General features: G+C 43.2%; 1 protein-coding gene across 2 annotated transcripts in view; it reads left to right on the top strand.

Moving 5' to 3' along the window:
* The window catches only part of CLIC5 (chloride intracellular channel 5), a 148,696-nt gene that overhangs the window by 38,900 nt on the left and 85,397 nt on the right, over positions 1 to 24,399 (top strand). Inside the window, exon 1 of one of the 2 annotated variants that reach the window (XM_045842970.1) lies at positions 14,987 to 15,382. The exons of the other annotated variant lie outside the window; for it this stretch is intronic. Within the exon in view, the coding sequence (XP_045698926.1) occupies positions 15,320 to 15,382 (63 nt within the window). The 5' untranslated portion in view covers positions 14,987 to 15,319. Of the gene's footprint in view, positions 1 to 14,986; positions 15,383 to 24,399 lie in introns of those variants that run through there. 2 annotated transcript variants of the gene reach the window in all.

The following is a 24,399-nucleotide window of genomic DNA, read 5'->3' as shown; positions in this document are numbered from 1 at the left end:
GTGTAGTCGGGCCACTTTCTAGCACAGGGGCTTGGGACAAGTTCGTTTACTTCTCTGAATCTGAGTTGTCTGATCTTGTTAAAGTGGGAATAATAAGAGAAATAGCTGCTGTCTTACTTTTCATGATAGCTGTTAGGATAAAATAAGAAATATTTTTAGAAGTCTCATGCAAATGTTATCATGGTTTGTAGATGCCTGGAAGAGAGCTTGCACTTACTAGGCCTCAGTGTAAACAGTTGTCAAACAAACTGTGCATGCATTACACTCATTTATTTGCTCATTTATTCAACTCATTTATTCAATAAGGGCTCATTGTGTGTCCACTCCGTGTGAGGCACTAGGGATAAAAAGAGAATGAACACCATAAAAAGATGTGGAGGAATCCTAAATGCATATTACTAAGGGAAAGAAACCAATCTGAAAAGGTTACATACTGTATGAGTCCAACTGTATGATGTTCTGAGAATGGCAAAGCAATGGAGACTCTAAACAGATTCAGTTGTTCCCAGAGGCTGGGGAAGGGAGGGGACAATAGACAGAGCACACAGGATTTTTAGGGCAATGAGACTACTCTATATGATACCACAGTGATAGACACGCCATTATATATTTGTCCAGATCCACAGAATGTACACCACCAGAAGTGCAACCTAAAATAAACTATGGCTTGGGGTGATAATGTTTGTCAGTGTAGCTTCACTGATTGTAATATCCCTCTGGTGTGGGGTGTCAATAGTGGGGGAGGCTGTGCAGGAGTGGGGCAGGGTGTGTATAGGCACATTCCACTCAATTTTTCTGTGAACCTAAAACTGTTTTTTAAAAAAAAGTCTATTTAAAAAAAATAAGGAGAGAGCCATACCTGGTGAGGGTCAGTAGACTGAGCACTGGCCTGCAAACCAGAGAGTCACAGGTTCGATTCCCAGTCAGGGCACATGCCTGGGGTGCAAGAGGCAACCACACATTGATGTTTCTCCTTCTCTTTCTCCCTCCTTTCCCCTTGCTCCAAAAATAAATAATAAAATATTTTTAAAAATAGGGAGACAGAAATATGAATATGTAGGTCTTACTGGAGGGTGGAGGCACGCAAACACATCTTCAAATGGTGATAAGTGGGAGGTGTGTTGGCCATGCATGAGCACAGTGTGAGCAAGCTCCTTCTGTTTTTATTGTCCTGATATTTCATCTTCATTTCTGACAGTTCCATGTAGGTGGTCAGTACTGTTTATTGTTCAGACAGGACCCTCTTCTCCTTTATTTACTGTGGAGTAAATGCTCACCCAAAGGTGTACAAATGCAAGCTGCCTGTGGCTCCCAGAGACAGAGGCAAAGGGTACTGTCCAGTCACCATCCACACCGGACACACGCAGCCTCTCTATGACCAAAGAGAAGGAGTTGACATTCGCTGGTGAACTTCTCCAGACCACTTTGGCGTGGCTGTTTTGCATCCCTCTGCCCTTTAATTTTATGACTTCCCACAGGGAGCAGGGTGCGGTGAATGAGGCAGAACTTAAGTCAGCGGTTTCACCCTGCAAGCCTTAGCCTTGGGAGGCTTCATTAAGAGTATTAAGTGTGGTGTCTACTGATGCAATTGCCCTGTGCTGCATTAATGGGAGATAAATGACTGGGTCTACATCAGCCTTACTCATCTTGGGACTTAATTTTATGAGAGAGGAAAAAGTGGCAATGGTTGGGTTTATAAGATGTAAAAAGAGCAAGGTAAAAAAGAATGAATTTCAATGTAATCAAATGGAATTCAAAACAATTTTTTTAAACATAAAATCACTTACATAAACTAGCCCTTGGGAGTGGGTTTTGCTTCCCCCACATGTCCCAGCCTGCAGCAGGTGCAGCCAATGAGCAAAACCAAGTGCGAGAGCCCTTAGGACAAAAATGTGTATTGCAGAGGAGTCTTAGATGGACATCTATCTTTTGTCTTGGATCACTGCAAACCTTTTCAAAGTGTATTTATTTATTTATTTTAAGATTTTATTTGTTTTTTTAGAGAGAGGGGAAGGGAGGAAGAGAGAGGGAGAGAAACATTAATGTGTGGTTGCCTTTCATGTGTTCTCTACTGGGGACCTGGCCTGCAACCTAGGCATGTGCCCTGACTGGGAATTGAACTGGTCGCCCTTTGGTTCGCAGGCCAGCACTCAATCCACTGGGCCACACCAGCCAGGGCATCAAAATGTATTTAATTGGAGAACTGATCAGTAGCTACAGAGCAACTCAGAAAGCCATTTGCTGCAGACAACATGCCGTCAGTGGCCCTCTCACTATTCTTTCACGCTAGAACATTTGCACTGAACGAAAACCTCTGGTGAGATTTCCTCCAGCGATGTATTGAAATTACAAAGCTGTGCAATGTACAGTTGACTCTTGAACAACACATTTGAACTGCGTGGGTTCATTTATACATGGATTTTTTCCGATAAGTACATACAGTACTGTAAATGTGTTTTCTCTTCCTTATGATTTTCTTAATAGCATTTCCTTCCCTCTAGTTTATTGTAAGAATACAGCATATATAACATACAAAGTACATGTTAGCCAGCTGTTTATGTAACTGGTGAGGTTTTTGGTCAATGGTAAGCTATTAGCAGTTGAGTTTTTGTGGATTTGAGGTTGTACACAGATAACTGCAGGGTGTTTGAGATCCTTAACATCCACGTTGTTCAAAGGTCAGCTGTCATTTCAGAGGCAAAGGTGAAAATGAAACCCCACGATGTAGACCCCATAGAGATACCATGGGAGAATGCAGGCCTTCAGCTCCTCAAGTGTGAAATGCTTTCTCTGACCCCAGGACCCTCCCACATGCTGCTCCCTTCCGCCCTCCCTTTACACTTCAAATGACCGGCACTCTTTTATCTTCAGCTCTGGGGTTGAATGTCCCTCTCTACAGCACTCGACAAAGGAGGTTCCTTCAACTTCCACTGTGATTTTTTTATCATTATAATCTAGATTCCCCAATAATATTGATCACATTTTATAATTAAAATGGTAACATTCATCATATTTTATATTTATGATGGTATTTATTTTGCTTACTTGTTTGTTCTGTCTTTCACAGTGGGTTGCAGGACCCACCAGGCAGGGGCATCCACTACTGTTTTACCCCCCAAGATATAACCAGTGTGTCTCTAAGAGTATTTGGTGTATACCAGGGGACTACTAGATAAATGAAAATGATAAGCTAACTGGCCATTGTCGTCTCAGTACAAGAGGACTCATTTGCGAGGCAGCTGATAGATCCAAGTCCTACCTCATCCTCTGGTTGTGAAAACTTAGGCAATGAACATCTTTTCTCAACACAGTCAGATTTATTTCAATCCTACAGGGTGGAGTGAAAGTAAGTTTATAGTCATTCATATGGGAAATAATACAATATTAATAAATAATAGTTCTGGAATAAACTGTTTTGCATACTCACAACTGTAAACTTACTCTTGACCCTCCCTGTATTATCCTAAAGCACACTGTGTCCACACAAGGTAGAAATGGGGTGAGGGGTAGGAGCACCCCACTTGTATTTCAGGCACTGTGAGCTCCCTGCAGACAGGGGCTGGGTCTTATTCATAAATTTATCCTCAGCACGTAGCTCAATGCTTGGCACGTAGCAGCCAACCAAGTGCTAAAGTGCTTTCTGCCTTCTCCCTGGAAGAAGGAAATTAAAGCAATTCAAGGTAATACTCTCTGATTTTCTGCCCACCAAGTTTTATGGGAATAGGGTTGATCTTCCTGGCAGATCATAAAAGATTGCACAGTTGGAGAAAACACATGACAAAAATAGAATCAAAGCTTATTCCCTGAATGTAGATTAAAGAACGCAGCTTACTACAGTGGGGCAGAGTTATTTTTCTCTATGTCTGCCTAGCTCTGACCAGCTAATAATGCATGGAAATGTCTTCTTATTCTGTTACTCTGAGATCCTAAAATGGACAGAGAGAGAGAATAAGTGGAAAGAAAATAAAGACCCCCTACAGGTGTGTTCTTAGAATTCCCTGGGAGGAACGGGCCAACATTGCTGCCCACCTTAGGAAAGATTATTTAAAAAATGACAACAACAGTTCAATCGAATCAAGTCTGCCCAGCTCCAAGAAGGAATTTGTCATTTTTTCCCTATAATATTTGATGCGTTTGAGGAGGTCATTCCTTATGTATCTTAAAGAGCTGAAACTGTGACAGAGAAAGGATGAAAGCCAGAATCATGCCAGGGGCTGTGTTGTATTCCTTGTCAGGAAGCATTTCTTAAATGCTCCAGCAGCTGGGCTTTACTCCCAGGGGTCTCTTCAGCCTTCATTTCCAGGCTGGGCCAGCACATATGTGTGCATTTAACTTTTCTGTGCCTTTGTATAATCCATTAACAATAAAATAATACTGACTGGTGCTCAGAATGCTAGCTAGTGCTCATTAAAAGCAGACACTTGGATGTCAACAGACCTGGATTCAAACCCCAGCTCTACAGCTCTCAGGTTAGTTATGCTAACTGACAAATGGAGTAATGAGAGTAGCTGCCTTGGATGGGGGGGGGAGGGTCAGGGTTGCAGTGAGGGATTAAGTGAGAAAGTGCCTTGAAATGCATTGGTGCCTTATATATGTCGGTGGGGAGGGGGATGCTCCTTATGGGTCAGTCAATATGTTGGGTGTACTGTGTATATTCATACATTCTATTATTTAAACTTTACATAAACTTTAAGGAAGGTACTGTTATCCCATTTAACACATAAGGAAATTGAAGCATAGAAGGTGGATGACCAGGTTACGAGGCCAGAAAGTGGCAGGAGCCAAGTCTTAAATTTGGAACTCCTGGGTCTGAGCCCAGTGCCCTTTGCACTATACTGCTAGACATTCTCTGTGTTGGGGAAAGAAAAAGCAGTTCATGGAGACATCCTTTTATGATTTTATCATTTTATTCTCTTGCTATTTATGATCACCTTAAATCTACACATAGGATATTTCTCTCTAATTTTGTCAATTTCAGAACCTATTTTTACTTTCATTTTGTATTTTAGTTCATGAGCCTACAAATAATATATGGTTTTTATGAGGGTCTGGAACTTAAAAAATAACACTTTATATTTATCTCAGGATGTGGCCCCCCTTTTAAAAGTATACGGCTGTTGTTAACTCACATGCCCCTTACAATAATATCCCTGAGATCTATTTTATATCACGTGAACTACTTCTTGCCCATGGGCTTCTTTATTCTACACAGGTTCTCCAGTTGCAGCATTACAAATCCCAATTCAAGGTAGTCTGAGCCCAGAAATGATTTTATCGACCATCAGGACAGGAAAGCCCAGGAGTACCACATTTCAGGCACCAAGAGATCCAGTCACTTAAGCAACAAGCACATCAGAACTTGGGCTTCCTCTCCATCTCTTGGCCCTTATTTTATCTTCATTGACTTTTTTCCTCAGTCAGAGTCTTAGTGGTGGAAAAATAGCAGAGGCAGCTCCAGAATCATATCCTAGTTTCTCTGTAAGTCCAGCAGAAGAAAAGACTGTCCCTTAAACACACATCTGACAAAAGTCCCAGATTTGAATCTCACTAGGTCTAAGTTGATCATGTGTCCATCTTGAACCAATCATTATACTCAGGGATTTATTGCTTCCAGTGGCCAACAGGAGTCTCCTGTCCACCCTGGAATTTACACTTGAACCCAGTGGTCAGTGAATGGATGTGTAGATTCCCAAGGAGTATTGGGCTGGTCCTTTAACAAAAGGGTGAATGGATTTTAGTTGTCAACCATTACAAGAATACTTCATTTCCTTTTAAAACTTTAATATGGCTACAGGCATTTGCCCACTTTTGTCAAAATACGCTACATTCTGTACCCACTTGCATAAATGCTGATTTCCCCTCCAAAGGTCCCTCTTTTTGTTTCTCTCCCAAACCCTGGTCCTATTTAACACCTTGCCCTTTAATCCCTTCATTAAAGGCTACTTCTGGTCAATTGGCAAGATGGGCCTATTACCCAAAAGAAAATCAGATGTGTGAATAAAAGTAATAAAGTTCAACAATTTTTCAAAGTTTTGTTACATGTCTTTATCTTGGGCCCCGTCCAAGTGTTTTTTAAATGTATTTGTGTAATACTTGTATTTTTATGTGATCTTGCTGCGACTTAAGTATGAACTTTGCCATTAAGTGAGCATAATCACCAGCACAGTAAATCCTGCCCCAAATGCATGGTGATGCAACAGAATATGACCTCAGGTCCATTTTCTCTGGACTTTTGTCTCTAGGGGCTGGGTATGTTTTATTTTTATTTTTTACTTGCCACCTCCCTGCTTCTCTTTTCAGCTCATCTCTGAGTGTCTTTTAGGTAAGACAGAATAAAGAAGGGTTCCAGAATCGCCAAATCCAGCCATTCCTTATCCAAGACAAGTCATTCACTGATTGCACCAATCTGATAAGCATCCCAATGTCTTCCAACCACATCCTACTTCACATGCTCAGTAAAGTGTGGTGGTTAATAAGATGGGCTTTAACAATGGAGAGACTTGGCTCAGAATGCCAGCTGTGCTACCTACAATTACACATGTGGCTTTAGTCAAGTTACTTGGCCTCTTTAAGTGTTTGCTTCCTCATTTGTGAAATGGGACCACTAGCACCTGCCTCACTGGTTATTATGGAGATGAAATGAACTAGTAAAGGATGCAGAGCTCCAGCACATGATGGGCTCTTTGTAAATGCTATTATTATTATTACATAACTCTTTCTCATGTTTTAGTTTTCAAAATTAGAATTTTTCTAAAGCCCCCACACTATGTTGTCTATTTCACTGATGTCTGCCTTTGAGTAATGTAAGGGCAGAATCCCCAGTGGAGGAGGAGGCTGGGAATTAAAGAGGTGCCAGTTATTCAACAATTATCTATTGAGCATGTACACTGTACCGGAAATATTATCAGTTTGTCAATGAGTTTATAGCAAGGGAGCATTCCACTCTGTGGGTCATGCAAAAGAGACACAAAACTGGATTCCAGTTTTTAAGGTTTTAATCTTATGGGAAATGCATGGCTCAGCCTGTGAAGGAACAATGCAAGAGTGAAGACTGCTCATCACCAGGAAGAGATATGCATACTGCGTGCTCTCAGAGTGTTCTAGAAAGAGCATGTGCGGTACCTGGCACATGGTAGACACCTCTAAAACACTGGTTGGAGGAATGAATAATGAGTGAGTCGGTGGGATGAGTGATAGTTTTTGACAAGGACTCTTGGCTTCAGTCCAGCCCAGCCCCAGGGCTCTCCCTTTGCTAAGCACAAGCGGATGGACAGCTGTGGGGACAGTGGTCACAGGAGCCTTTGTGCCCAATGTTGGGCACACAGAAGGACTCGTCAGTTTATAAAGGAACAAATAGAATAACAACCCACCTCGATCCTCCTCTTCACAACCAGTCTGTGACCTTATGCAGGTGTGATCCCTCCAGGACTCACCTCTCCTATTCCACACCCACTTGGTCCTCCCACAGCGACACAATGTATTGAATAACCAGTGCTTTTGCAGCTATCATCAGAAAGTGCCAGTCCCCTCCACTGGAACCTCAAGCACTTGGGATTGTTCAAGAGATCCTGTCTAGAGAATATAAGGGTGGAACAATCTAATTTCCATAGAAATACATGGGGAGACCCCCCAAACTGGAATTTATTTATAAAAATTGTGTATTTATTCTTACATATTTGAACTTCACTCACCTTCAAAGTACTCTCCATTTGATGCAATTCACCTATTGAGACTTTTTTCCACTGCTCAAAACAGTTTTTGAACTCATGGGTTTTGATGCCTTTTTGTGCTTCTGTTGTTTTTCTGTTTCACTTCTTCCACATGGGCAAAATGTTTCCCTTTGAGGACTTTTTCATCTGGGGAAACAAAAAACCAATGCCTCTCAGAGCAAGACAGGGTGAATAGGGAGAGTGGAACATGGGGGCCATGCTGTGTTTGGTGAAAAAACTGCCAAACACTAAGCTCAGTGTGGGCAGGTGTGCTTGTAAATCACCCATCATGAAATGGGCAAACGTGTTGAAAGAGGCTTCAAAAAAATTAACCGAAGCTGAACACAGCCTCTCACAACAGTGCCAGTTAGCACACTAATACAGGTGAGTTCCTGGTACACTCATCTAGCAGGGGAAGCCTGTAGTACAAGGAGCTCACCCTCCAGAAGACAATTCCGGTTTTTTTTTTCAGTCTCCCCTCATAGCTACTACTCTGGGCAGGGTGTGTTCAAAGAGGTATCATTAAATACATGAATTTGGAGCTTTAATTAATGATATGGCTATACTCTTGTACTGGGTAAGGTGAACATTTCTGGAAAATCTCTCTATAAGAATAATCATTATTTCATAATAAGTGTCTTTTTATCACATATACACACATTCTCTAAGTCTATGCTTATTTTGTTTTGCTTTATATTTTATTTCAGTTAAGGTTTGCTTTGTTTTATTGATTGGCAATGAATAGGAGCAGTAGGCCTCATGAATCAGATCTGAAGCCAATGGCAAAATGAGATTTGATGTTAAGGATTTGAAGCAAAGAATGAGTGAAAAGGGAATGTGGAAATAGAGCCTAGTGTCTTTGTGTTTAAGTTTTTAAGCATCTTGGTAAATTAAAAAACTTACATGTCAAAAATTCTCTTTTCTGGTATATAGTTCTGTATTTTTAACACATATAGAAATGTTTATAACTACAGACAGGATACAAAATAGTTCCATCACCTGAAAAAAATCTTCTCGTGCTGTCCTTTGCAGTCAAACCCTCTCTCACCCCAACACCTGACAGCCACTGGTTTTCTCTCCTTCCCTATAACTTTGCCTTTCCAGGATGGCATGTAAGTGGAATCACACAGTATGTATCCTTCTGAGACTGGCTTCTTTCACTTGGTGTAGTGCATTTGAGATTCACTCTATTTTGTACCTATCCATTCCTTTTTAATCCTAAGTGGTATGCCATTGTATGGATGTGCCACTGTTTGTTTATTTATTCATCCAATGAGGGACATTTGAGTTCTTTCCAGTTCGAGTCAGTTATGAATTATGTTGCTATCAATATTTATGCATGGGCTTTCGTGAGAATCTAAGTTTTCATTTCTCTAGGATAAACCCCAAGAGATATTAAGTGGCTCATGCGGTAAGTGTACGTTTGACTTTACATGAAGTTGACAAACTGTTTTCTAGAATGATTATACAATTTTGCATTCCTACCAGCTATGTATGGGAGTGCCACTTGCTCTTCATTCTTGCCACCACGTGGGATTGTCCTGTGTGCATATTTTAATCATTGTAATAAGTATTTGTGATATCTCTCATTTAATTTGCATTTCTCTGCTGAACAATTCTGTTGTTCATCTTTTCATATGCTTAATTGCCACTGCTGTGTCTTCTTTAGTAATGTGTTCATATTTTTTAAAGAGACTTTAAAACATAGAGAGAGAGAAAGAAAGGGAGAGGAACATCGATGTGAGAGAGAAACATCAATCGGTTGTCTCTCACGTAGGTCCCAACTGGGGACTGAGACTGCAACCCGGGTCTGTGCCCTGACCAGGAATTGAACAGTCAACCTTTCACCGTGCAGGGCGATACCCCATCAACTGAGCCACACTGGTCAGGGCAAAGTGTTCATATCTTATGGCTCTTTTTAAAAACCATGTTGTTTATTTTCTTATTTTTCAGTTGAAAAAATTCTTTACAAATTTTGGATACAAGTCATTTATTTTTTCCTCTGCTTATTTCTGGAAGAGATTGTATAGAATTGGTTTTCTTTTCCTCTTAAATGTCTAGTTTAATTCATTGATGCAGACATCTGGGCTTGAAGTTTTGGGGGTTTTTTCTTAGGAGAATTTTCAACTTTTCTTAGGAGAATTTTCAACTGTGAATTCTGTATCTTTAATAGATACAAAACTATCCACTTTTTCTCAATTAAATTTTGTTAGTTTGTGCCTTTCAAGATTTGGTCCTTTTCATCTGAGTTTCTAATTTGTGTGCAGAGAATTACCTATAGCATTTCTCTATTATCTTTTTAAATTTTTTTAAATTTTATTTTAATTATTGTTCAAGTACAATTTTCTATCTTTTACTCCCATCCCAGCCCACCCACCCAGCCTTCCCCACCTCCCTCCCATTTCCACCCACCCCTAGTTTTTGTCCATGTGTCCTTTATACTTGTTCCTGTAAACCCTTCCCCTTTTCCCCTGAATTCATTATCTTTTTATGTCTGTGGAATATGTAGTCATGTGCCATCTTTCATTCCTCGTATTGGTAATATGTGTCTTCACACTTTTTCTCTTCATACACCTATGAAGAGGTTTACTGATCTTAGTGATTCTCTACAATAACCAGCTCCTCTTTCCACCAATTTTCTTCACTGATTTCTCTTTTTTCAATTTTATTAATTTCTTTTCTTACATTTTTAAAATTTTATTTCTTTTTGCTTTGAGTTTAGCCAGCTATTTTTTCTACTTTCTTAAGGTAAAAGCTTACATTAATAATTTGAGACCTTAATTTTTTTCTAAAAACAGCACTTTGAGTATAAATTTCTTTCTAGGCATTCATTTAGTTGCATATCACTAATTTTAATATGTTGTATGTTCATTTGCATTCAGTTTAAAGTAGTTTCCATTTTTTAAAATTTTCTAAAAGTATTTTCTTGAGACTTTCTGGCCAATGAACTTCTTCAAGTGTCTTAATTTCCAAATATTTAGATGTTTTCCTGAAGTCTTTTTTATGGATCAGATTGATTCTACTATGGTTAAAGAACATGCTTTGTATACTTTTATTCTTTTAACTGTTTGCTTTATGATACGTATGGTCTATTATGGTGACTGTTCCGTGTGTACTTGGTATAGTGTGTGTTCTGTCATTAGTTGGGTGGCATAGTCCATAGATGCTCAGTAGGTCAGATCGGTTGATAGTGTTGTTTAGGTCCTCTATATTCTTGCTGGGGTTTTTTTTGTTTGTTTACTTGTGCTATCAGTTGCTAAGGGAGGAGTATTATAGTCTCCAACTGTAACTGTATATTTGTCTTTCTCCTTTTACTAATCCGCTCTTGCTTCATGTATTTGGAAGCTCCATTAGTACCATACTTTGCCATGTATAATGTGCACTTTTTGCCCAAATTTTTGAGGGAAAAATAATGATGAGCATTATACATGGGTAGTACTAATTCCATATCTATATAAATGTTTTTAATTATTTTTTAAACCTCTGCATTAAAAGTGAACTCTAGAAAGCAATAATGGTATCCATATGCAAAATAATACCCTGGAATACAACAATAGGGTTTGTTTCTAAACAAATACAAATTTCCAAATAAATGCAAATTTGGATTAAAAATTAAAACAATAAAGTTTTTTCCTGAAAGTTTGGGCAAAAAACAACGGCACACATTACACATGGCAAAACACGGGCAGGTACATACACATTCAGTGTTGTCGTGTCTTCTACATGAGTTGGCCTTTTATCAGTGTGCAATATGCCTCATTATCCACTACCATTTTCTTGTTCTGGAATCAATTCGTCTGATATTAATATAGCCACTTATTTTCTTTTGATTAGCGTTTGCATGCTATTTCTTTTCCCATCATTTTACTTTTAATTTATCTGCATCATTATGTGTAAAGTGAGATTCTGTAACAACATACGGTTGGGTCTTGGCCTTTTTTTTTATTCTCCAACAACCTCAGCTTTTAATTGATGTGTTTAGGCCACTTTTATTTAGTGTAAGCATATAGTTGGATTTAGATGTGCCATTTTATTATTAGTTTTTTTTTAAGATTTTATTTATTTATTTTTTAGAGAGGGAAGGGAGGGATAAAGAGAGAGAGAGAAACATCAATGTGTGGTTGCTGGGGGCCATGGCCTGCAACTCAGGCATGTGCCCTGACTAAGAATCGAACCTGCGACACTTTGGTTTGCAGCCCGAGCTCAATCCACTGAGCTATGCCAGTCAGGGTTATTATTAGTTTTTTTAGTTGCTCTCTTTTCCCACCTATCAAGTCTTTAGATTATTTGAATGTTTCTTACCATTACATTTTCATTTATTTATTAGCTTTTTATTATATCTCTTTGTATGACTTATAGTTGGTGCTTTAGGAGCGGTTATAATATACATACCTAACTTTCCTCAGTGTGCCCAGAGTTCCTGGCGTACCACTTCAAGTGAGGCGTAGAAACTGCACATCTATATAAATCTCTTTGCCTTAACCCCTTCTGTCATATCATTGAATCTGAATACATTGAATACTATACCCATAGACATGTTGTAACATTTCCTTTCAACAATCACACGTAAGTGTGGATCGGACATAGACTTGCATGTCATCCTTTCACTGGGGCTGTGATCGTCTTCTCTGTATCATTCCCAAGTGAGTGCTGAATATATTTTTGAAGTGCTTTTCTGGTAAATGTTTATCCAAAACTTGCACCAAGTCTGGGGAACTCTGATTGTTAGAAGTATATTTTATGGTCAAGGAAGTGTTTGCTTTGAACAAACATAGAATTCATTCTAACCAATTATGCTTTGATACTAAAGGGTGAAAAATGAAGTCTTATCTTCAACTAAAGCAGAATTTAGAAATATGTCCAAAAATATTTTATGACCAAAGCTTATTTTTTTGGAACACGGTTTGTGAATTATCAGTTACTTATAAAGATGTCCAATGGGAAGTATTGTCTAGAAATGAAAAGGGAGCTGTTTCATTTTCCAATAAGCAGTAAATATTTGGAAAAGATGAATGAAGTAAAAGCCAGCTCTGCTGGGTTTGGGATAGAGAAAAGTAGAGGTCATACCCTACACTGTTTAGATGGTAGCCAATAAAGTAATCACATATGTACAGTATCTTTCATTCAAACAAAAACCTCAGAGGTATTTTATACATATAGTTTTATCATCCTCTGCCACCCTGCTATTGCAAATACCGTCCACACTGCAAGCGAAGGAAAGTGAAGCATCTGTGCAGCATGCAGTGAAGGTTCCAGCCTCCCTCCGTAACCTTGTCCTTCCTGAACTATGCAGTCATTGGCTCGGAATGTACAGCCATGAAGGTTTCTCTAAGGGCTTGGATGACGTAAGTCCAAAACCAAGGATGAGAAGAGCAATTAAACCTCACCTTGAGTAAGCTCTAGTGACTGTGAGAGTTGCCTGTTGGGCTTGGTGACTGTTTCTTCAGTGAGAAAGAGAGATTTGGAGTTTATGGGCAAACAGCCTGCCATAAAGGGTGGTCAAGATACCTTGCCATCTTCTTTGCCTGCCAGACACCTGACATTCAGGAAGGTTCAGCTGAAGTACCCACTTTCCTTCTACCCACTCAAACTGGGGTGAATAATCACTACATGCTGACTCCTGTAGCCCCTCCATCTGCCCAGTGTATGTGGCAGCTTTAGTTTTCCTTTCATGGGCCCATTATGCTGAAGTGAATTTTAATTTCCATTAAGGCAAGGGCAGTGCCTTGTTTCCCCAAAGTGACTTTCCTTGCATGGGCTGAGTTTGAGGGAGGCAGTTGGTAGGGCAGTTGAGAGAGCACAGGCTCTGACCCTCTGGGTTCAAGTTTGGACTTCCCCATTTCCTAGTTGGACGGCTGGGGGCAAGTTGCTGAATAATCTATACATTGCTTCCCTACCTGTAAAATTGAAATAAAAACACAATTCATAAAGATTACACAAGTTAAGACATGTAGGTACTTAGCACTTTTTCCTGGTACATAATAAATACTATTACTTATTTTTTATCATTAAATGATTATTTTTAATAAAGCTGTGAAACAAATTATATTTGTAAGACAAGACAGAGCACAAACAGGATTAGCTAAAGAGAAGGCAAAGAAAACAAACAGAATTTGGCCAGATTTCAGATGCAAAAGACCTAGTGCTTATCTTGAAAAGAAATGAAGGGGGTTGAACAACAATAAAAAAGTTAAAAAAAAGAAAATGAAGGGTGGCAATGTAAATTGGTACAACCACTTTGGAAAACCATTTGGCAGTGTTTACTCAAGAAGCACCTTCTCATACTCTATAACCTAGCAATTCCATTCCTAAGTATATACTCAACAGAAAAGTGTCCCTGTATTCATCAAAGCATGTTTGATAGAGAGAATGTTTTTTGGAAGTGGTATCCATGGTAGTCGTTAACTGGGAACTATGCAAATGTCCATCAGAAGAAGCATGGATAAATATGTTGTGACAATGAGAATGGATGATTTACAACTACACACAGCAGAATGATGAGTCTCACAAATGTCATATAAGATTCCAGGCAAAAGGAACCTGTGCCTATACAAATCAGGCCAATGGTTATCCTGGTCAGGGAGAGGGGTGGAGGGGAGGAGGTGCAGAGAGGAGGGACCAAGAGGAACTTCTGGGGGTGTAACCAACATTTTATTTTTTCATCCGGTGTTGGTTTTTCACGGGTGGGTTCAGACTGTGAAAATTCATTGAACTGAACACTTAAGATATGTGCATTTTTTATAAGTGTATCATGCTCCACTAAAAAGCAAAGAGAAAACAAATGACATAAGAGTAGAAAAAAGGAAAGAAAAGAATAAAAAGCAAAAGAAAAGAAAAAGAAAGGAAAGAATGAACAAGTCCAGAAGGTTCAAAGACGGAGCTAGGCTGCACCTGACCCAGTAGGGTCACCCCACTACGTTACCAGCTACCCTTGCTGGTCTCTGCTCAGCCCCTCCCCTTCCTATTCTATCTGTCCAGCACGAGGATGGCAGTGCCTGTTTTCGGGGTCCTCTCCTTCCCTCTCACGCTCCCCACAGCTCCTCTCTTTCCTGAGCATTGCTAAGGCAGGAAGGGGTTCCCAGGTGGATAACGCTGGTAGTACACTGAAACTTAAGACTTAAAGACACCCCTCCTCTTCCCTTCGCCCAGCGCCCTGCGGGGTGGCTTGGCTAGGGGGCTGGTCAGGGCCGACGCTCCGCTGACTGGCGGGGTGCCCCTCCCGCCCCTCCGCGGCTGACCCCGCCCCGCAGCCGCCGGCTATTTTGGGCGCGTTGGCGGCGAACGCGCGGGATCGTTGACAGGCGCGGATCCTGTGACACCTCCCTGCAGCGCGGCACTTGTTGCTCCCAGGACCGGCTGCGGTCCCTGAACCTGCCTTTCCCCCCGGCCCCGTCCCCTCCTGGGCTCTCTCCTTTTCACGTGATCACCCGGGACTCCGGTGCTCAGACATCGCTGTCCCCGGATTGAGACATAGATTAGGGGTACAGACAACAACGCCGCCGCTTTGAAAGGAGGCCCCTCTGGGCAGGAGCAGGGAGCGGAGCGCTGGCCCGGGCGCCACAGAGGTGGCGCCTCTCCGGCCCGGGACGGTGGCCCCGGGCGCCGACGGCATGACGGACTCGGCGACAGCTAACGGGGACGACAGGGACCCCGAGATCGAACTCTTTGTGAAGGTAGGTCGGGGTCTCAGCGGCTGCGGCACCCGCCGCACCTGCAGCCGAGCTCGCGTCGGCGCCGGCTCACGTGCACCCGCGCAGATGGCGCGGGGACGCTGGACCCTCCCCAGGGAGCGCAGCCTAGCCCGTGCGGTCCCCTGGGTGGCCTTTCTGCAAGCCAGAGCCTGGTTTCAGGGCTCCCGGGGCGGAATGGAGTCAGGTGCAATCTGGCAGGTGGCTGTCTTCTTGGAGAGTTGGCCGGCAGTTTGTCAAAGCCGCCGCAGGACAGGCGGTCACCGCTGCGGTGCAGAGCCCTGCCCCGCGCGTCGTGGGATTTTCCTAAAGGGCATCCCCAGGTGAAGGGAGATGTCAGGAACCTGGTTGGACCCGTGATCCTATCTTCTAAAATTGAGGGCGTGGGGGAATAAAAAAGGATCATTAGTAGTGATAGAACTACCTTTGGCAAAGCAAAAATAACATTTCTTAAAACCCCCTTTTTCTCTATTACTCAAAGCCACTAAAAGAAATGCAAAAAGAAGCAAAGATGTTTTCTTGCTTTGTGACCTGCCAAGCAGAAAACAAACACTCCATTCTTCAACATTATTATTATTATTGTCGTAGTCAAGATTCTGCAAGGTCCTATCAGGGAATGCTAAGGGTTCGGCAATTCGGAAAAGGTTCCGGTTAACCTGGGCAGACTGGGGTGGAGGGACACAGTGAAAAAATCAATTAAATTGCCTCGCTCCCTAGGCAGAGAGCCTAACGTCAAAGCCTCTCACTTCTTTTGCAACCTGTGGGAGGAAGGATGGAGGCCCGGCAGCGTTTTCTCGGTGTGCTGGTGCAACAAGAAAGAAACATTTGATCGGTCCTCGGTGCCGACACCCCAGAAGCCGGGAAACCTGAGGCGGCAGGAGAGCTGCCTCCAGGGCGGTGCAGGCAGAGTCGCCAGGACTTGGGGGAGGGGAAGTCAGCAAGCTGCTTGAGAGCGGAGACCTTTCACAAAGGCGGAAAAGAACCTTAGAATGCAAAGTTTCCCTAGAAATACGCAGGCCACTGAGAAGGGAAGGGTCCTTGGAATTTAAAAGGTACACATATTCCCTGAGACAAGAGAAGCCATCTGTGCCTGTTGGCCCAACCAGCCACAAAGGTTTGTTAAATTTCTTCCACTGGGCTTTACATTCTCTGTGTTTATTTTAAAAATTATCTGTAGAAAGCACCCCTGTCATTTAATGACACCTACTTTTCTCAACTTGCTTCTCTCCCCTCAAATGTGGCTCCTGGTGCCCTCATTTAGTTTATGGGACCCCTCTGGGTAGGATTTCCCGAACCCCTAGCAGACCCAAGTAGTGGAAGGGGTCTTGTCCCCTGGGGGGGCGGGGCGGGGCGGGGCAGCAGTGGCCAGCCCGCAGCAGCGACCTGAACCTCAGCCTCCAGGCCTGCAGTCTAGGGAGTGAATAGGGAGGGCTTTAACAAAGCCAGGAGTCTTGCTGCTCTCCTTGAAGAAAGCTATTCTAGGACTTTCTCAGATTCCCTGAGAGCAGGTAGTTTCACAGTGTCAGGTTCCTAAAAGATATTTGAAACACAAATTGACTCTTTAGAGCCAAAGAAACCCTTTGCCCCACTGTGAGGTGCAGAGACCAATTCTACCTGCGCCTTTGGAATTTCGTGTTGGCAGCTTGGGGGGTTTTCTCCGTTTATATAAAAAGCTCCCTGCACAGTCCCCAGTCCCCCCAAAGAATTCTAAAATGCCCGTGTTGTCATTGTTTCCCTATAGGAAAGCAATCCATGAGAGCCAGGCAGGACTTCACAGTTAGCTCAAACACCAGACTGATGCAGGGAACGAAAAATCAGACAGAAAAACTCTTTTGACCTCCCGCCCCAACCCTTCCCTTTTCAGCTTCTGGTTAGGAGTTATTATTGACAGGGACAAGGCAAGGCTGAAAATGATTATGAAGTGAGACATGGGCCATGGTTCGCACAGTTCCGTCTCTGGAAGCAATGTCCTGATTTACGAAATTAGGCATTCCAAGTTTGACGTTTCTCTTAGCTCTATGATTCCCATAGGAAGAAAGGCTTTCTTGTTGAAGGTGTCGGGTACCTGAGGTGCCTCCACAGAGCAGAGCAATCCCCAACCTACATCCGAGGAAGCCTCCCAGACAGGCAGGCCCCACCCAGGAAGACTCTTCCACCCAGCCTGTCCACTAGGTGTGTCGTGCAGAACCTCTGTCACCCAGGGAGTTTCAAGGACATATGATTCTGTCCCACAGCAATTATAATCATTCTCTGTTGCTACTGTAGCTGCTGATAATAATAATAAAAGGCAGCATTTTAGGACTTATGAAGCACATTCAAATATTTTTTCTCGTTGGATCCCCAGTATCCTTGTTGGTGAGCCTTGGCGCATTCGCGTAAAAAATGAAGAAAACAAGTAAACAGGACTCACAGGGGCCTTGCTGAGACCTGCTTCGGCCAGCACTTGGCAAGCCGCAGTTTGCTCTCCCTGTAACAACCCAGGGATGCAAGGATGCTGATTCCTTCCGTTTTACAGAGGAACAACACACGTGCTCACCGAGGGGGCACACGAAATGCCCAGAGTAGAGGGCAAGACGTTCAGTTCTAGTCCTCAGATCTAGAGGTTCAGACTCTAAGTTTCTTACCCTTTTCTAAACACCCACATGTCAAGCCTTGTACCTTCTTTTGTCAAGTGAGGCTCTCAGGTGCCATCCAAGATGACAATGATGAATAAGTCACCGATCCATTCCAACGTGGCCACGGAATGCTGTCAAGGAGCCTAGCCATCCCCACTCTGCACTCCAAGGCTTTCCCTGCCAGGGAACATTCTGATGGTGACTTTGAAGAGATCGTTTCCCAATGTGTTCAGTTTCTTCGTCTATAATAAGAAAGGTTTGAGTAGATAAACTCTAATTCACTGTTTCGTAACATCCATGCGTGGGGCAGAGGTTTGGAGACACAGAACCTGGGTTCAAGTGTTGCCTCAGCCTCTCATTAGCTGAGTGACTTTGAACAAATCACTTAACATCTATGACTCTCAGCAGTCCCCTTGTACAACAAGAGGGTGGTTGTAAATCAGGCGACCATATAACTTATTGTACAAACCAGGACACTTCTGGGACTGAAAGGGGGTGCTACCGATAATTAGGCTGGGACCACAGGTGTACTTTGGGGTTGTTCAGGGCCAATCAGGATGTGTGGCCATCTTGGTTATAAAAATACTGTCACTACCAACTTGCTGTCGGGATTCCACGGGATCAAAAAGGCGAAAGCACTTTGTATGTGGAAACTTGCTGTAAATGCATGGAAGTGAAATAATGATATGAGTTCCGTGGCGCATAGAACCTCTCTTGATCTGCAGGTCCCTGATTTGCCTTAGGAAACAAAAGCTTGGCTCTTTCCTCATTCATGGGGCTATTTTGAGAATAAATGAGGTCATATGTGTCTTGGACTTTGATCATAAAGGGAGGACAACAGGTTAGAGAATAGATAGTTGGCAGTCAGTGTGGTTTATTGAAAGAAAAAAGTGCAAGGAAGTAAAAACAAAACAGAAGGTGATTTGGAAAGACAAACGCAGGATGTGCTGAGTAGTTAGATCAAGACATCCTTCCCATCTGTATTGAATCCTCCAGCCCCAGCCCCACCCTTACCCCCCAGCTGTAGAAAGCCCCCAAAGTGAAGTGGTGATGGTGGACCAGTTTGCTATAAACGTCTCCCGGAGTCACAAGTGTGGGTTTCAACAGAAACCAATGGTTCTCAACCTTGGCTAGATATTCAAATTGTTTGGGGAGATTTTAAAACTCCTGATGCTAGGTTGCTGCCCAGGCCAGTTATATCAAAGTTTCTGTGGGTGGGACCCAGAAACAATAGTTTTACCCCTACCACTGGGTGCAGTTCCTGTGGAGAGCCACTGAGTCCTAATCAGAGGGGGGTCTAATGGCAGGCAGCTTCTGCCGCAGATGAAGTAGGTGGGCAGGCTAGTGCAGATTAAGGTCCAAAACGTGTAACAGCCTCAGGGCATCATGATCAGGAGTGTGGTACATAGAAAACTTGCACCCAATCGGTGCCCGGTTAACAGATGCTGACAGATGATAAAGCCCTGTCCACGGGACTCCAGAACAATCAGTGCATGGGGTCCGTCTAGTCAAATAATCATCAGTTCAGCATGGGGAAAATAGAACTGAGTCCTGCTGAGTGTCCGGTGGAAATGACTAGCCCTTTCATTTACCGAGTGATCCAAAAGTCTCTGATGGTGGTGCAGGGTCAAGTCAAGTCATATGGCTCATGGTTTAGTCATCTGACTTCCAGAACAGACAGGATCCAAGCTGAGGTGTTCCCTTTCAGACTCCTGCTGCTCCCTGGCTGCCTGGTCACCTTGGGAGGCTTGCTAAGCATGGGCTCACTAGGTTTTGACATTTGCTTCATCACATTAAGCAAATGTTTTTCTTTCCCACTACTTCTAGGTTTTGATCTGCAGCCAATAATCTAATACACAATTTCATCTTTCCTGGTATGTCAGTGAGTGCATCTTTTCCTGCTAACACATCCATAGGAGTGCTAGTGTTCAATGTCAACTGATGCACATCTCAGGTGCCATTGGCAGGCAGTGGGAGTGAGGACTGGGGATCTGCAGATGCAGAAGTTGACTCTCAGTGGTGTCCACTCCTGCTTTCCTGCTCATTTGTGTTGTTTATCTGGGTGTTTGTCCACTCGCTCCATCCAGGGCAAGGAGCCCATTGATTTAGACAATCAAGTCCAAAGCTTTTCACTCTTGGTTCCTTTGGAGTTGCCAGGGGCTGGGCCCATGTTAGTGGTGGCAGGAGGTGCAGTGGAGAGTGTCAGGCTGTGGGTTACCTGCTGTGTGGTCTAGGATAGGCTGCGGGCCTCTCTGGGCCAGAGTTTTCTTTCCTGTGCAATGCTGATAATGGCAGTATATATTTCATGGGGTTGGTGTGAACACTGAATGAGCTGTGTATGAATCTGGGGTATAAGTAAAGCCTTCTCTGCAGGCCCAGTATAGCCAAAATGGCAAGAAACTAAGCCCTTGAGCTACCCTCCCTTGATGTGTCCATGAAGTCAGAGACTCAGTCCTAACTGTCCCTGCCTCATTGCTAGAGTTAGGCAGACCACTGAAATCTGGAACTTGCTGAAACCATCATTGAATATGATTGCCTTCAACGGGGTTCCTACTCAGAGAGCTGGAGATTCCAGAAGCCACTCTCTGAAGTCAGGTGGATGTCCTGACTACAGGGCAGGTGCAAATCCCTGACCAATCATTGGGTCTTCAAGCTTGAAATAAGTTGATCTAAGGGAGCTCTCATGTAGCTCTGGGGACAGTATGCATCAAACCACTTGGGTGTTGCACTGGCCCCTCATCTTTCAGCTGCATGGAGATGCTATTTAAGAGGCTCCATTTCCATCCTGTCTCTGGGTTCTGGACAGGGCTTCCCTGGCTCACCTGAAAGGTGTCACTTGGATGAGAAAGAAGTCTCTGGAGTCTTGGTCCTTTAGTTCTGAAAGGACCCCTGAGCTCTCTGTGTAGGGTTTCCCATTCCCTCCCCAGCAGCCTTCCAGCTCTGCATAGCCGTACTTGATCTTATAAAGAATATGCACACAAGTTTACATGTATTATCCATCTGAACTGCGCAGAAAACATAACAGATTCTCAGTATCTTCTGTCTTTTAAAACCATTACCAAGGATGTACCCTCAGTTGTCTTTGCCATCAAGCCTGAAGGATGAGAAATAGTGAAGAAGCATGGGCTTCCTGAAGACATGAGTCAGGGTAGGGATTGCTCCACCCAGGGGCACCTGAGATTTGCTCCTCCCGGCACTGTGAGGTATCAGCTCCAACTACTGGGAAAACTTCTCTGCCAGAGCCCGAGTAAGAATGTACTTTGGAAACTCATATATTTACTCAAGGAATATCTTAGCTCTGAACTGTGAAATTCTTTAAAGATAAGGTAAAATAGTCTGCTGTCAGAACTGAAATGGACCTTTTCTGGGAAGAAGAAATGGAATTGTTAACTCGAGAAGCACCCTCTAGCTCTGCTGGCATGGGAAGAGTCTTTGAATTATATTCATTGTAGCACTCACAGTGAACAATGGCTAAGGCAATGGCTCAGCCTTTGCAGTATGAAAAAGTCACTGCCAAGTTTCTTCACATGGACTCGCCCAGGTATTATCCACAGAGATTCAGATTCAGGAGGTCTGGGTGAGGCCCAGGCATCTTTAAAAAACTACCCCTAGTTGCCCTGGCTGAGTGGCTCAGTTGGCTGGAACGTCATCCACACACCAAAAGGTTGCGGGTTTGATTCCTGGTCAGGGCATATACCTAGGTAGTGGGTTTGATCCCTGGTTGGGGCATGCGTGGGAGGCAACTGATTGATGTTTTTTTCTCACATTGATATTTTTGTCTCACTCTCTTTCTCTCTCTCTCTAAAATCACTAAACATATCCTCAGATGAGGATTAAAAAAACAAAACAAAACAAAACAAAACTCCCCCTGGGTGATTCTGGGATTCATCAAAGACTGAGAACCACTGGCCTGGGCCATGGATGAGGAGGGCTGAACTACCCAGTGCGGCACCCAAAGAGTGAGAGGAAGTCCAGTTGCCGCTGTAGTCATGCATTTCATAGGATGGAGGAAGCTCAGGCAAATATTCATGTTAGCATGAATCATGCCAGATTGACCACAAATAAACCAGAAAAGGGAGGAAAGGGATGCTTTTGACCTTTCTTTTATAACTCGCTTTTATTCCTTTGCAAAAAAATTTTTATGACATGGGAATGACAAGTAATTTTAAAAGCTAGGCATGAAGGAAATGTTAGTGAGATAAAGAACTTAGGGAGTTAAGGGATTGAAAACCATCCATCCGTCAGTCAACCAGTCAACCAATTAACAAACATGTGAATGGAGCCTTCTACTCTGAGAAACTGAAAGCTGGAAGCGGGAAAGGGAGATCAAAGAAGATGGGGTCCCAGCAGTAGATGAGCTTGCAGCTGAGGAGCAAAAATGCAAGGAAGCCTCAGGACCGCATGAGTGGCAGGACATGAAATGAAAAGTTCAAATGAGGGGACCAGTGTAGCTTGAAGGAGACCTCCGGGCCTACTCTGTGGGGAGGTAAGACCTAGGCTGTACTTTTAAAAATTATTAGGATGCACAAAATGGCTAGGAGTGGGTAGCATGTCAAGTCCAGCACCAGTATGGAGGTGAAGATGTTCAGGGCCCAGTGTATATGCACGGTTGGCTGAAGAGAATGATATATGGAAGGCACAGTAGGAAATAAGATTTTTTAAAAAGCAGTGGGAAGTATTTTGAATGGCAGGCAAATGGTTTTGTCCCCTTATCAGTAATGGGGAGCAAGTAACCAAGTTTCTACACATGGTCGGAGCTTGATTTGGTCCCTGTTTAGAAAGATCCATATGTTGTGTTAAATGATGTGGTAGGAAGATCGATGAACTCAAAGAAGACCCGGATTCCAGGTCTGGCTCTGCCCCACATTGTTTGTGTGAAACTTTTTCATGTTTCCTCTTCTGTAAAATGGGGTCAACAATCATAACATCATAGGATTTCTGATTTGGGATAACCTCTTAGAAGTCATCTAGTCTGGCCTCCTCTTATCAGAAAACTTCACAATCTAACACTTTGGGATACATGCTGTATGGATTTAGCAAGGGAAGTGAGATAAAAAGTGAGTGGCTGCTGTTTTTGCCCTTGCTCTGATGACTGTATTCACTGTGACGGCATTAGGGTACAGAGAGCCTCCAGGCCGAGGGCAACGAGGGCAAGTCTTCCGTGTTCCTGCCAGGAAGTGATAATGAGCCCAAACTAGGGCTGAACGGAAGGGTGTGCTTTGAAAGAGTGATATGAATACAAAATTGGGCACAGGCCTTGGAAGAAACATGTGCAAATATACTTCCTGGTAGATTCTCCTCTGGAGAGACTGGTTTCCACATTTGGAATGGTGACACCACTGATGGGCTTGACCATTATTGTTGAAGATGCTGTAAATGGACTGAGTGCAGATAAAGTAATTGAGCTTGAGCTTTCAGGTTTCTTTTAACCATGAAACCCTATGACCCTCTGCTGGAAATGGAAGGAAGAGATAATAGGAACTTCTTCCTTCCTTCTGAGGAAGGAAGTTGTCATTAATGAGGATAATAGGGTTTTAGAACTGTTTTATTTGAGGTGATAGCAGACCAGGTAAGGGCAGATGTCCCTTAGAGTGCTGGAAAATCAGAATGAAAAGTCAGGGAAAGGTCAAGGCTAGGAATGTGGATTTGAACTTCTCCTTAGAGCAGAGTAAGTTGAAGGAATAACATCCCTGGGCAAGGAAGCGTGGAGAAGGAGTAAAGAAATAAGGACTATGCTCTAGAAAATGCCCCTTTGAGAGGAGAAACGAGGCATAAGCTGAGTGAGCCAAAGTGATGAAGAACGGGATCAAAGAGGCAGGAAATAAATGTGACGTCCCAGGTGGTGGGAACTCCGTGGACAGTGGCTCATGTAGAAGCAATAAATGGCAGATGTGTCACAGAAGAACTAAGTGTTCCGCTGGGCCGTGGCAAAGAGAGTGTGAAGGGATGTTGGGAAGGTGGACAGAAATGAGGGCCAGATCATGAGGCAGATCATGAGGCAAATCTAGCGGCAGGCTGAGCGGTTTGGGACTTCTATTTGCAATGCACAGTAGAAGATTACACGTGCTACCACCTGCTTGTGGAACAATGCAATTATGTTCTAAAAGAGAGGAAGTGCTTAATTGTCTGAAATGCTGTGCCCCATGCTCTTGCCTTTGTGGGGCGATATTTTTAAAGTGGGAGTTCTTTGAAGTGTGCCTTGGCAGCTCCCCACCCCTCCGCCCTGCTGAGGTGTTTAAAAGTTTGGTGTTGGTTACTCTACACCCTACATCAACCTGTAGAAACCTTAAGAGGATATTTTCCACTTCTGTTTATCATCCTCTGGTAGGTAAGGGACGAAGAAACAAGTGTCCGACCAAAGGAAAAACACTGAAGGCGAAAGGGATC

This window comes from Phyllostomus hastatus, unplaced genomic scaffold, assembly GCF_019186645.2.
Source record: "Phyllostomus hastatus isolate PE091 unplaced genomic scaffold, TTU_PhHast_1.1 phas_contig_40, whole genome shotgun sequence".
NCBI classification, from domain to species: Eukaryota; Metazoa; Chordata; class Mammalia; order Chiroptera; family Phyllostomidae; genus Phyllostomus; species Phyllostomus hastatus.
This window is presented reverse-complemented; position numbering and strand designations above follow the sequence as displayed.